Here is a 14443-nt window from a genome sequence, read left to right on the forward strand (position 1 = left end):
GTCTCCAAGAGAAAGACAAGAAAAAGGGGCCCGAGGAAGCCAGAACCTCCCGGGAGATAAAACTGAGTTAATGAAGAGGGGCGATTATCCCAGATTACGTAAAAGAGAAGGCTAGGAGTTCTAAATGGCTGCAACTTGGAGTTTACTCTGCCTAAGGTATGTGTTTATATTTTTGTGTTTTGGTTTTTGGTTTTTGTCTTTTGAGTAAGGTTTTTTCCATCTTCACCCACCGCTGAATTTGAGAAAGCGGCTGCTCTGCCTGCCGGACCCCCGTTCTCGTCTCTTCCTCTTCCTTTAGATTCGGAACCCATTCCTATTAGTCTCCACGCTGCTGGCTCCTGGGACCCTCATGCCCGTCTAGTGAGAAGCAGCTGTGTGTTATGCCCTCCCCCCCCCCCAATGCCTCCGGTTCTTATTTTCTTATTTCTCCGACTCCCTCCTGGTGCTGCTGTCCAAAGACACACCTTCCCAGCCAGCCCAGCTGTCACGTCTCGCTCCAGAGGTTCGGGGGAAGCAGTGGGAACTGTGCGCTCTCCAAATCCAGCCCGCCGCGCTGGGCGTCCTCCTCCCCTTCCCCTTCAATAAAGATCCAGCCTCGACCATCCCCGCTCCTTCCCGATCGCTAGTTTTGTTTATGGAACACGCCGAGGCATTGGGCGATCTGCGGTGGCCCGGCTCTCGCTAGGTTTGGGGAGGGAGGGGGCAGCGTTCACGGCCCCGGTGTGTCCGAGACGGTTAGACCAGATCTTTCGGATCCGGAGGCACACGCAGCGGGTGACAGGAGAGCCCCCCCCCGCCCCCGCGGGTTGGGGGTGGGGAGAGGAGAAGGGACTCGGCTCGGGGAAGGAGGCAGGGAGGCAGCTGCAGTGCCGGGAGGGGTGCGCGCGCGTGTGCCGGGCTCGCCCGCCGCCTCTCGGCTCAGTCTGCGCTCTTCGGCACGCGGGGAGCAGAAGCAGCGCCCAGCGTCCGGGCCTCGCCTGCCCCGGGCGCCCGGCCGTCCCCGGGCCGCGCTCCCCGCCCCCGCCCCTCGCCCCCGGCCCGGCCCCCTCTCCATTGAGTTTTCCCGACACCGGCGCCCATCAATGGTCCTGTCCGGGGATGCACACGCAGCCCGCGGCCGGAGGGGGGTAGCAGCCGCCGCCTCCAGGTGCGGGCTCTCCGGGGCCGCCGCCGCCACCCGCTGTCGCCGCCACTCGAGCCCCGGGGCGCGCTGAGGTCCCGGCCGGCCATGCGGTTGCCGAGGCTGCCGCTGCTGCTGGCGTGACAAGGGGCGACGGAGCCGCCGCGCTCGGGGTCCCCGGCTGCCTGCATGGATGTCTTCAGCTTTGTGAAGATTGCAAAGCTCTCGAGGTAGGGGCCGCGCCGGTTCACGTGCACCCAGGGGCCCCCGCCGCGGGCAACTTGGTGCTTTATTTTTCGGGAGCCTCGGGGAGAAGCCAAAGACGGAGAGAGCAGCTGGGCTTAAGCTAGGACTGAAGCGAGGTGGCCAGGGGCTGCCGCGTTCAACTTCTCTCTCACTGGCTGGTGGGGCTTGTGTAGCCACGGCTGTAGACCACACACACAGATACACACGCCCTCACGCACAGAGCAGTATTCACGAGTTTGTTTTCCCTTAGGAAAAGCCCCGGTGGCGCTTGGGGCCACATGTATAATTCAGGGCTAAGAGAAGATGGTTGTAATCGCTCCTGCTAGGAAAAGCCCGAAGTGCTTAGAGCTTGGGTTCCTGCTTTCCAAGCGGCAGTGACCAAAAGCGACCCCCTGCCCCCACCCCTAAATTGGGCCTCCACACCCCCAAAAAGTCAGCTTGGAGGTTGACCCAGGTAACCTGTCAGGTGTTCCCAGCAGTGACCTAGATGCTGAAGTCATGGAGACAGAAGAGAAAGACCTTTAGCCTTTCTTTGGGTGACTATGTAGTTCTAAGCCTGGAGAGATTTCGACATTTGCTTCCAAGTGGCCATGTTGTTGAAACGGAAGAAAAATCATAAATTCAGGCAGATTTGTCGGGCAGTGCTGATAAAGGAGGAACATTTCCACTCTTTGGGTGCCTAGGTTTTACCTGGTCAGAGCATTCCTCCTAGGTCTCCTGTCCTGCTTAGCTTCCAAAGACTTAAGCAACCCCAGGAAGTAGGTCCATGCTTCTTGCAGCGTGGCATTCAGTGGCAAGAGCCAGGTGTGAGAAGCCTTAGAAGACATGCCCCATCTTCTCTGCCCAAGTCCCTGGAAGCACTGGCTTTCTTCCCCCTGAGCTCTTGACAGCAGCTACTACCTCGACCTTAGGAGGGAGACCGACCTTAGGAGGGAGACCGCAGAGGTCTTCAGGGCACACTTTAGACTTGCTTGCAGTCGTGAGAGAATAATTAGTGTTAGGGTGGGACGTGTTGATTGCATGAGGCAAGAGTGAGTAGTGTCAGATAGCCCAAGTCAGAAATGTATGTTGACTTTGCTAAATTACGTTTGGGCCATTTCAGAAACATTCATTTTGGATGTTGCCATTCAGATGGGCCTGTCTCCAACATCCACAGGTCTTTATTTGTTCTTCTTGCCCATCTCCACCTTTCTTCTCTACTCACATGGGTGTGTCTTAACGTTACAAGCAGATTTCCCAGGGAGAGGGCCGCAGTGTAACTTAGTCTTGGAAGGTACACAGTTGATGGGTAAGTCTTGAGGTATACAGTTGATGGGTAAGTATGTCCACCCACCAAGAGGTATTGCCCTGCATATCAGAAGACTAGTAAGTTGGGCGGTGGATGACTGTAGTGTGGCAAATTGTTTGATTTCACATCTATATCATTGAGGGCCGTGGCTTCACACCTCTTTTCTATTAACTTCCTGCACACTGCTGCCTATGGCTGGATTATAAACAGCTGTCAAATCATGAACCGTGGATGGGAAACGGCTGTGAGCAATAGTTTAGCAGTTGCGGACGGACAGAGAGCTTGCCCAAGGGAAAGAGAGGTTCAACCAATATAGTATAGTTCAAAGTAACCAAGATAGATGTCGGTTGCCTCAAATGCTAAAAACGTTAAGATTAACAAAACATCTAGAGCCTAGATTTCGTCCTTAAACTTTGGAGCTTGGGAGAAGACAGTGCTGTGTATCAGTGAAAAGATGTTTTATGCTCTTTTACAATTCTAGGATGCCCTCGTGATATTCACAAATCTGAGTTGTTGCAAACCCAAGCCAGGCTGTGAGGGATTAGTATCTTATTTTAAAGAGAGGTTAAAATTTAGTAAATGAGTGTGAATTTCACTTTCTATCCTTAATGTGATCCAAATAGAGCGTTTATTCTAAAGAGAGAAGCTGCACATGTTCTGAGCTTATGAGCCGATTAAGAAATCTCCCTTCCTTAAGAATTCTTCTTGTTTCTCAGTGTGAGCTCAACGATTGTCCCCAAGCTGAGAGAGAAACACCTTTGGAGGGTCATCAGCATGCAGAAACACATGTTTGCAGCTGCTTGTTTCTGCTCTTGAAGGAATAAAGTCTTGTGTGTGTGTTTTAAACACCGTTACAGAAATCAAGTTCTTTTCTCAAAGGTGAAGTATAAAAGTGCTAACACTGCAGGATTTTCCTGATTTCAGAATGGATAATCTTCCTAAAGGATTTAGCTTTGATCAGCGTGGTTACTTGAGTGCTTATAATTCTCCTGGTTTAGAGGTGAACGCACAGGGTTATCCCAGGCCTTAGCCTTGCCTTTGGCTCCTAAGCGAGTTGAACTCGAGTTTCTAAATGTTAATTCAGAAAGCATTTGCTGTCTGATATTTGCTAACTGTCCCACCGGTGAGTAAAGAAAGTGGTAATTACAGAGAATTCCAAGAGAAAATTAATCCACACTGGAATAAATAAACAGCATGTTTTGACTTTCAAGGGACCTACATTTAACCACTTGTTACCAGAATCTATGCTCTTTTAATTATGGGAAAAGTCGGAATTCAAATTGCCCCTCAAGAATCCAGTTACATCTTATAACCATCATTTAAAAAAAGAAAAGAAAAAAAAAAGCCTGCCAAGCATTGGAATAGCTGGCAGGTTGGGACCCTTTACATCATCTTTTGAGTTGTGACCCTTGATCGCATCCATTGTGGGTGGCACAATGTGTCATGGTTCTATCTGGAGATGATTTTTTCCTTGTTCTTTTAATTTTCTGGTTATTAAACTGCTTGATACATGCAATTTTCCTTCACTGTTTCCTTGGTAACAGTTATATATCATTTTCCATCCTTGTAGATGAGAGCATTACAAAATAGGCATATATTTTTATTGTTACTGTTCTTTGTATCGACTGTTTCATCTGTAAAGCAGATGCACTCTTTGAAATGTTTATAGAAGAATGCAGTTCAGTAGAAAAACATATGATTATGCCCCCTTTGCCTGAGGGAAGAAATTTGAGACCCCAAACTCATAGGGGTGCTATTAAACTGAGCAGTGCGTTCACGGATTGAAAAAATGAAGATTTCTTTAAGCAAAATGCCACACTTTGAGATAATGATTTGGTCCGAATTATTAATGTGAAGATTATTTCTCGCAGTATTAGGTAAATTTGGGGGCTGCTTTATTTTACATTGTCTTAACAGTTGTATGGGTTTTGTGGTATATAGCAGTGACAAATAATACAGTGTGCTCATTTTGTTCCAAGTATACATTTGAGGAAGAAAAAAATATATATACATATATATATATAGTTTCCTCAGATTTTATGTAAAACCTTTTTAGAGACTACTAAACTTTTTTTTACCTTTACCTTATTCAGAATTAAATATTTCCTAGGGAAAAAGGGAAGTTAAAGAAGCAATGCAAAGGTCAGATTTTTCCCATTCCCTTTTTACCCAAGTAATTGCATTAATGTTGCTGATAATAGTGACTGGAGGCTAGCAACGAAAAACTCCCAAAGACTCTGGATTTGAATTTTATTGAAAATGCTACTTGCTCATCGTCTGAGTCCTTTCTGAGTTCTCCCGATTTTCGTGGCTGTCGTGAGGTGAAATGATGAACAGTTTCATAACAGAACTAGATTCCTGTTTTAGGAATATTTAACTCTACTTTCCCGGGGGTTGCTAGTTTGCAGCTGTGAAAGTCTAGTCGTTAGCTGTACCGGGGAAGATGTCTAGTTCAGGCTATGTACCATTTCAAGCATCACTCTCTTTCTCTTTGGGGCAAGTGAATTTACCTTCTTGCTATCAGAATTTGATATAGATTGTCAGATGAAGTGAAACTTACTTGTAATTTAAAAGCATGACCTGGAAATTCTCACTTTCTGCTTATGAACTTGCCACCTGTTCGTTCTCTCTCTCTGACTTTCTCCCTCTATTACTGAAGTATAGTTGATTTACAATGTTATATTAGTTTCAGGTGTACAGCATCGTGTTTCAGTATTTTTACAGATTATACTCCATTAAAAGTTATTACAAGATGATGGCTATAACTCCCTGTGCTATACAGTATATCTTTGTTGCCTATTTTATACATAGTAGTTTGTATCTCTTAATCCCCTATACCTATCCTGCTGCCCCTTCCCTCTCTCCACTGGTAACCACTAGTTTGTTTTCTATATCTGTGGGTCTTTTTCTGTTTTGCTTTATACATTCGTTTTAATTTTTTAGATTCCACATATAAATGATATCATACAGTGTTTGTCTTTCTATGTCTGACTTAGCATAATATTCTCTAGGTCCATGAACTTTGCTGCAAATGGCAGAATTTCATTCTTTTTTATGGCTGAGTAATATTCCATCATATATGTATACCACATCTTCTTTCTCTATCCATTCATCTGTTGATAGACACTTGGGTCGCTTCCATATCTTGGCTATTGTAAATAGTGCTGCTATGAACATTGGGGAGCATGTATCTTTTTGAGTTAGTGTTATCAGTTTTTTTTGCAGATATATATCCAGCAATGGAATTGCTGGATCATATGGTAGTTCTATTTTTAATTTTTGACGGAACCTCCATAGTGTTTTCCATAGTGGCTGCACCAATTTACATTCCCACCAACAGTGTAGGAGGGTTCCCTTTTCTCCACATCGTTGCCAACATTTGTTGTTTGTAGACTTTTTGATGACAGCCATTCTGACGGGTGTGAGGTGATATCTCATTGTTGTTTTGATTTGCATTTCTCTAATAATTACATACACACACAGACTTCAACTTTATTATTCCATTTGGAGTTTGCATGGATGTTTAACTATGAGAGAATATCCATTATTGGTGAACTAGAAATTTATCTTTAAGGAATGGACTTAAACCCACTAATTTCATATTTGGCTCAATGAGAAAAATAAGGAGCATTTTTTAGTTTGTTGAGAAATACAGTCCTTAAATCTACCACTCTTACCATCAAATAATCTTGAACTTTGAAAGCTAGTCATAGCAAGGAAAGAAAATTATTAATACCTTAAACCATGGATTGGCAAACTATGGCCTGTGGGCCAGATCTGGCTTGCTGAGTGTTTTCATATAGCCTGTGAACTAGGAATGGTTTTAAATTTTCTTTTAAATTTTTAAATGGTTTAAAAAAACCAAAATAAAAATAATATGGAATTAAAATGTCAGTGTCCATAAATAAAGTTTTATTGGAACACAACTATCTGTGTTCATGAATTTGCTGGTTGTCTACGGCTGCATTTGCTCTACAACAGTTTTTTGTTTGTTTGTTTTGGCCACGCTGCTCAGTCTGCAGGATCTTAGCTCCCCCAGCGATTGAACCCGGGTCACGGCAGTGAAAGCGCCGAGTCCTAAACACTGGACCGCCAGGGAATTCCCTACAACGGCGAAGTTGAATAGGTGCTCCAGAGACCTTATGGCCGGCAAAGCCTGAAATATTTACTATCTGGCCCTTTACAGAAACAGTTTGCTGACTCCTGGGTGAAACAGTGCCTTTGCCTATTTTCTCTTCTTTATATTATCAGCACGTGTGTGTGGGCAGAAGCATAAGCAAATACACAGTGTCAAAGATCAGCAAAGCCAGATACTAAAGTGGCGAGTATTATTACCTTAGTAATATACTAAGTAATATACTAATATACTATTGTAATATACTATTACAATAGGGAAAAGAGGCTGGTGTGAACATGACTTCCAATTGTACACAGGCGACTGGGCATTTTAAAGGAAGAATGAGGGAATAGGGAGGGAGAGCGCTGGGGCTCAGTACAGGCAAGGAACTGAAAAATTACAAAAAGCAAGAAGGGGGCTGGTCCATGTGAAACCCATCTAGCTTTGTTAACTGGCTGTTACCGAAGTTAGACTCCTGCCGTCCCACAGAGACTGGGAGACAGGGGCCCCATCTTCAGGTGTGGACTGGAATAGTCACTTCTTTGGTAGCCTTGAATTTTCTCCAACAGGCACTTTCAGGGGAGTTGGAGTCATTGTAGGGATGTAGCCTTGCGCTGTAAGAAACTTAAGTTACTGTTTGTCCCGGTCTTTAAAGGCCAAGGTTGAGGCATAGTTGAGGGAGAGCTCAGAGGAGCATGGCTAGAGTTTGTTTTAAGGAGAGAAACTTTGTCAACACTTATTAAATTTAGCATATTAAATACGTGCATTCACCAGTGTACATTCACCGTTAATGTAGCCCTTATCTTTATTAAACTTCTGATCTCAAATTACTTACTTAACTGTAGGGACACTGACCGTCAGAAGTGCACATAATTGCCCTAGTGGTATTCGTTGCACTGGGGACAACTTTGTATGCTTATTCTTTGGTCACTAAGTTGACCCACTGTCTTTGGGCTGGAGAGATACTTGTTAGAGTGATACTTGCCTTCCATAAGCCTTTCACCTTCTAGTTTGACATGGATGGAAAAAGAATGGGCAATGGTACTTGTATGGCCTCAACCGACGTGCGCAGAGAGCTGATAAGTCCACAGGAGAAGGCCTGGTATTTCCTTACCGTACACTTGAGCCACCCGCTCCTAATTGTTCATGACTTTCATTAATCTTTTTCCACATGGAAAGAAAACTAGATAAGTGGATTTACTTGTAGACAGAGGACTTGAGGTAGGCTGTATTAATTTGCAGTTGAGTTTAACCCGACTTTCTTATGATTTGATTGAGAGCATTGTAATGAAAAGCTAGGCTGCCTTTAGTTCTTTTTTTGTAATTTTCAAATTTTTTTCTATTCCATTATGGTTTATTACAGGATATTGAATATAGTTCCCTGTGCTCTACAGTAGGACTTGTTTGTTTATCCATTGTATATATAATCCTTTGCATTGGCCAGTCCCAAACTCCCAATCCATCCCTCCCCGGCCCCCACTCCTGAAATAATGCCATTTGCACCTACATGGATGGACCTAGAGATTATCATACTGAGCTAATAGGTAAGTCAGAAAGAGAAAGACAAATATCGTATGAGATCACTTATATGCCTTTAGTTCTTTATAGCAAAGGCATACCAAAAGTATGCAACCTTGCTTCTGAACAATTTAGGTCATTATGTACTTAAGCTGTGAAAAGTATCTCGAAGAAACCTAAGCCTTAGTTTTAGATAACAAAGTTAACATTCCCATTTTTTCCTGGCAAAGAGATGAGAGGGTTTCCTCCTGCACTTTTGTTTTAGAAATGCATTTTCAAGTATGGTTACAGAATTTGGCATACAATGAATACTCTATACTAAGTAATAAGTAAGTAAAGTCATGTGCAACCCATTCTAATACTTATTACAAATGAATTATCGTAACTTGTTGAGCCGAACAGTGATCAGGGTCAGTAACTCAGGAGTGGAAAGGAGTGTACAAGTTAAAAATAAATGGCCTACTCTTAGACTAGCTCTCAGAGAATCAACTATTTTTGTTTTGACATTTGAAGCAGTTTTTTTGTTTTCTATGATTAATGGTTTAAAAGTCATCAACTTGGACTTCTAAGAACTCTGTGTTTTACTGCTATAAGCTCAACAAGCAAAATTAGTATGATGCTACAATGAGTTTTTATAGGTGTCAGTAAGTTTTTATTTTACGAAGTCCTTTTTGAATGATAGGAAAATACTGTTATTTTTATGAAAGAAATGTATCTCAAGTTTGAAAACGAAAAGCAAAGGAAAAGCAATTTCCCTACAATTCCAAATTGCTATAGGGTTTTAATGTTTATTTTGGTTGTTTTCACATGTTTCAAAGATTGTGTGAGATTTGCTTAACTGAAGATAAGGACATGATAATTATCTCACAAAGATGAGCCTTAAAGAACACAATAGTCCAGAGTTTTTCAAATTAATCTTAAAATTCACCCACCGAATGTAGGAAGGAGCATATTTATATATTTAACTGGCACGATTATTTAACTGGTGGAAGATTGCTGTAGTGGAGAGCATGAAGCCATCTGGCCAACTCTAGACTGTTTTACATTGGCTCATACATCTAACCATGGTGAGTTTACAACGGCCCTCTAACTGGAGTGCAGAGTGCTCGTCTCTTATGCAAATCGCAGTCCCATCACCAGTCTTAGGGTCAAGGCAGGGGCAGGGGCAGTCTCAGGGACACAGAGGGTGAAGTCTGGGGTTAGTTTTGTCCACCTGCATTATGGCTCAGGGCTCAGGGCATTGCCTCCCTCTGTGGCCTCCCTCTGTGGCCTAGGGCACAGGTTGGCACGCTCTAGTCCACCTGATATGTTTACTTCTATTTTCATTTACTCATTTCCTGCCAGTTTTTGTAAATAAGGTTTTATTGGAACACAGCCATGCTCATTTGCTTCCGTGTTGTCTGTGGCTGCTTTTGGCAGAGTTGAATGGTAATGACAGAGACCACGTGGCTTACAAGACCTACAATATTTGCTCTCGGCCTTTGACAGGAGCATTTTACTCTTCTTCCTTGAGCTCTCTGCCCAGGCCTCAAGTTCCCCTTTGTGGCTAGAGCCGTACCCTGGGTGTCTGCCTGCTTTGCTAGGAGGTGGAAAGGGTGCCTGGGGAGACACCCCGCACCCAGCCAGCCCTGCCCGCCCACTCTGGGGTCTTTACCTGTTGTTAGCACTTACTATACGACTTGGAGGTGAATTTAGAAGCTTTCTAAAGTGCAGATCTGATCCTCTCTATCTCCTTGCTCCTTAATGCCCCTAGGGGAAAATCCACAGTCTTTATCTCCGCCCTTTTGGGGTTGGCCCCCGTTTCCTTTGGGTGTCTTATTTTTGGAAATTTGTCATTTTGCCCCAGCCTTAATTAACTTCCTATTCAACCCCCAAACACACAGGTGCACACACACACACACACCCTACCTCTAACTATATTGAACTTTTTTAGGAGTCCTAAATGGTTTCACACCTCTGAGCCTTTAAATATACTCGTCATTTTGTCTGGAACAATCTTTACCTTGCCCCCTTTTTACCTAGAAAACGACCATTTGTCTTTTCTCTTTAAGTTTGTAATCTATGCTTGTTCCATGTAGCCTTTCCAACTCCCCAATCCTGGGTTAAATGGCTTGATTAGCATCTTTTGTTAGTTAAAATAATCTAACTGCTTTAGCAGATTAACCCCTCAATTTGAGAATAAGTGGTTTATTTCTTGATCACTTGGAGCCCCTAATAGGGTTTCCTGATGGATTGAGGGAGCTCTGCTGCACACACTCAGAGCACCCAGAAGATGGAGGCTCTCTCCTCTTCAGTATGCGATTCAAGGGTGCCCTGCCCACCAAGGTTCAGCTGACAGATGAGGGGAGAGAAATGGGAGAAGACTGGATGGGAGGTTTTGAAGGACCATGCCTGGAATTGAAGTACATCATTCTACCCACACTTCATTAACTGGAACCCTGGGCATATCTAAAAGTGAGAGTGGCTAGGAAATTTAGTCTAGCTGTGTACCGAGTCTCTGCTAGGCATCACGTGCCCTAACTTTATCATAGCATTTATTCACTGTGGTAGATTGCACTTTTGTTCCCAATTCTTAAACCTTCCCTGAATCCAAGCCTTTTCTATGTGACATTACAGTTCCTCCTGTTAGAGGTGGAGTGTCCTTCCCTGACCTATTGCTGTTGGGCTTGTGACTTGCTTTGGCCGATAGAACACAGGCAAGAGTCAGAGCATCAGCTTGGGTAGAAGGCCTTAAGAGGCAGTGTGCATTTCTTTTCTGCTTATAACATTACTGTATGAAGAACTGCCTGGGTTGGCCTGCTGGTTCCAGAAGCTAGATTCATGGCACATCATCATCCTGAAAACCTGTGATCATGAAAACAGGTACGTATTATTGGATGACACTGAGTTTTGGGGAGGTTTGTTATGCAGCATTATCATGGCAGTAGTTGACTGGTACATATGATATTACAATTGAGTCCAGTTTGCCACTGTATCTCTTTTATGAGCTCTTTGAGGGCAAGCCCCCTAAAGGGGGCTTTTATTTATTTATTTTTTGCGGTACACGGGCCTCTCACTGTTGTGGCCTCTCCCATTGCGGAGCACAGGCTCCGACGTGCAGGCTCAGCGGCCATGGCTCACGGGCCCAAGCGCTCTGCGGCATGTGGGATCTTCCCGGACCGGGGCACGAACCCGCATCCCCTGCATCGGCAGGCAGACTCTCAACCACTGCACCACCAGGGAAGCCCCAAAGGGGGCTTTTACTAAACTTCTTGGTTCAGAGTACATATTGAGAAAGTATTTGGTGAATTATGAATGAATCAGAATGAAAGCATGCTGTATTCCTCATGAAGTCAAGTATTGATTATCACAGATATGCCTGCTTCTGTACTTCATTCAGCAGATCGGACTGCTCCTGATTTTTAGGATCTGATGTCAATGCTCATTCATTGTGCCTGTTGGACACTTGGCAGTGAACCACTGCCTAACCCTGCAGGTTGGGACCCAGCCCTCCATCTGAGCCTGGATCCTCAACAGTCTCACATTTGTTTTCTTTCCCTTTCTTCTAGTCCTGAATATCCTAGTCTTGTCCAGTTATACACATTGTTTCTCTACTGCTAGAAAAAATTGTACACAATATTTGTAACATACTTAAAGATTTGATAATGAGAGTTTTAGGTACTTAAATGTGATAGTAAAGAATCCATGACAAAGACCTACTGTACCTACCGTATGGCACAGGGAACTATAGTCAATGTTCTGTAATAAGCTATAAGGGAAAAGAACCTGAAAAAGAATATATATATACATATATATATGTGTATATATATATATATATATATATATGTATGTATGTATGTATGTATATATATATAATTGAATCACTGTGCTGTACACCTGAAACTAACAGGACATTGTAAATCAACTATACTTCAGTTAAAAAAAACAAAACAAAATGTGATCAGGGTATCTTGCATACAGTGTATTTGGAAAAGGAAATAAAGAACTAGCAAGTGGAATCGTCACTATACTGAAGGAAAGGCATTGTCTTGTTGAAGTGCACATATTTGACCTAGGGTTAGTTTTTATATTGCTCTTTTCAAATATCACACTGAATGATGAGAAGTTGGCTGAAAAATTAACATGAAATGCAGTATGGCTGTGGGGAAAAAGAACAGGACTGGCTCTATATGCAGTGATATCCAAAGATCTCTCATATATTTATTGTTACGTGAAAATAGTAAGGTACAAAGCTGTATAAAAAGGCAGGGGAATTTAATGTATATATTTACTGTGTTTGCATAAGAATGACCAGAAGGATACACAAAAAACTAAGAACAGTATTTAACTCTGTAAAGTAGGGCTACAGGGGATTATGGGTGAGAGGGACCGGGTAGATAGGAGACACGGGTGGGTTCCCGTGTCCCCATCCACACATTATATTTTTATTTTCTTTTGATTTTTGAGCCCTAGGATTATAGTATTAACAAATTTGAATTTCGAAAAAGTGAGATAGGGTACCCACATAAATCCAAGAGTCCAAATAATATCAATAGGATTTTAACATGATTTTTCTGATTATAGAAGATAACTTTATTGTAAAAAGTTTTTGAGAATATAGAATATATAAAGGAAAAATATATATATATATAAATATTTGAAATTATACCAGCCAGATATAATCACTGTTGTCTATTTTCTTTAACCTTTCCATCTATTTTACATAGTTAATATCCTGTATACACAATTCTATACTTAAATTTTTAAAAATATTATATTCTTATATCATTAAAATGTTTTTATAAATATGAAATAAACAGCCATATATACTACAGTTTACTGAATGACTTCCTATTTAATTAAAATTTAGATCCTTTCCAGTGTTTTGCTTTGGATAATAATGTAATGAATATCTTTACAGTGAAGTCTTTGGATTTCTTGAGCATACTTTTTATGATAATAATAGCATACTGAGTATTTCAAAACTCATAAAAGTCACAAGGTAATTTGAGATGCCATTAAAATGATATTTAAATTTTATGCTAAAATTGTGGGCATTCTGGTTCCTCAAAGGTATTAAAGTTGACAAGCAGCGTTTGTCATAGAAGTTAACCTAATGAGAAAATTTGAGGCATTTGGGGATGGAAGGCTTGATTAATGGTGGTAGGAACTTCAGTAGATTTCCAGCAAGTCAGATCTCTGTTTCTTCACATTTGTATAATGGGGAAATTATGTGATATTCCCTCTAAATTTAATTTATTTCTAAACTTCCATAATTTTACCATAGAATAAGCAAATTCTAAGAAATGCATCTATAAGAACATAGATTAAGATAGCGTGAAACGCTATGCAGCTATAAAAAATAAAGAACAAGGGAACACTCTATGCAGTTGTATAGAACCATCTCCAGGAAGTATTTATTAACTGAACATAGAAAATTACACAACAGTACAGTTGTATTTACATTAAAAAATACTGAAAGGATACATAAGAAACTAATAAAAGTGTTATTAGATTGGGGGAGCTGGTGGGGGGAGAAAGTTTACTGAGACAAAAGAACAAAAATTAGGTAAACATGATCTCCCAAAATGTGATAAAATGTTGAAAAATCTGCCCTGGATGAAAAGTTAAATTGCTGACTCAAACAGTTTTAACCTGTAATTAGTTTTCTCTGTTTACGATGAATGAAGCATAAGAGATGGTTTACTATATTAAGGATATATATCAACAAGGTGTAACAGAAATTTCAGATACATAAAATTTTAATAGCAATTTTTGTTAGCAAATGAAGATAAAACTGGAAAAATCATATCATTATAAAAATGATCTCTTGCTTTTTTTTGTATAGAATTGAGTACTCTGACGCAAAATTCCTTCAGTTTTTAATATCTAGATAGGTCTTTCTCTGATAGGAATATAAACAGAAAAAATATTTTTCGTTTGGCTCCCACCACCCAACAAAGAATAGTATAAGTTTTTTAACCTTAAATTTTATTACATTTTGACAGCAATCCTAAAAATTGTATTCTCTGACTATCTTCTGTTCACCAAAGAGGACAACTTGGTGTTTTTGGAGAACCATGTTCTGGGGATATATTGATGGATGTTTCCATTAGGACTGTAATTTGATTATGATGCCATTAGTTCATAATTTGGCTTTCCGGTTGAGATCATG

General features: G+C 41.7%; 1 protein-coding gene across 1 annotated transcript in view; it reads left to right on the forward strand.

The window, feature by feature from the left end:
• The first annotated feature begins 1005 nt into the window (after positions 1 to 1005).
• The window catches only part of FRMPD4 (FERM and PDZ domain containing 4), a 539348-nt gene continuing 525910 nt past the window's right edge, over positions 1006 to 14443 (forward strand). Inside the window, exon 1 of the mRNA XM_027096577.1 lies at positions 1006 to 1350. Within this exon, the coding sequence (XP_026952378.1) occupies positions 1310 to 1350 (41 nt within the window). The 5' untranslated portion in view covers positions 1006 to 1309. The remainder of the gene's footprint in view (positions 1351 to 14443) is intronic.

The sequence above is a fragment of the Aethalodelphis obliquidens genome, unplaced genomic scaffold, assembly GCF_003676395.1.
Source record: "Aethalodelphis obliquidens isolate GAN/ISIS:26980383/991018 unplaced genomic scaffold, ASM367639v1 scaffold104, whole genome shotgun sequence".
Classification (NCBI taxonomy): Eukaryota; Metazoa; Chordata; class Mammalia; order Artiodactyla; family Delphinidae; genus Aethalodelphis; species Aethalodelphis obliquidens.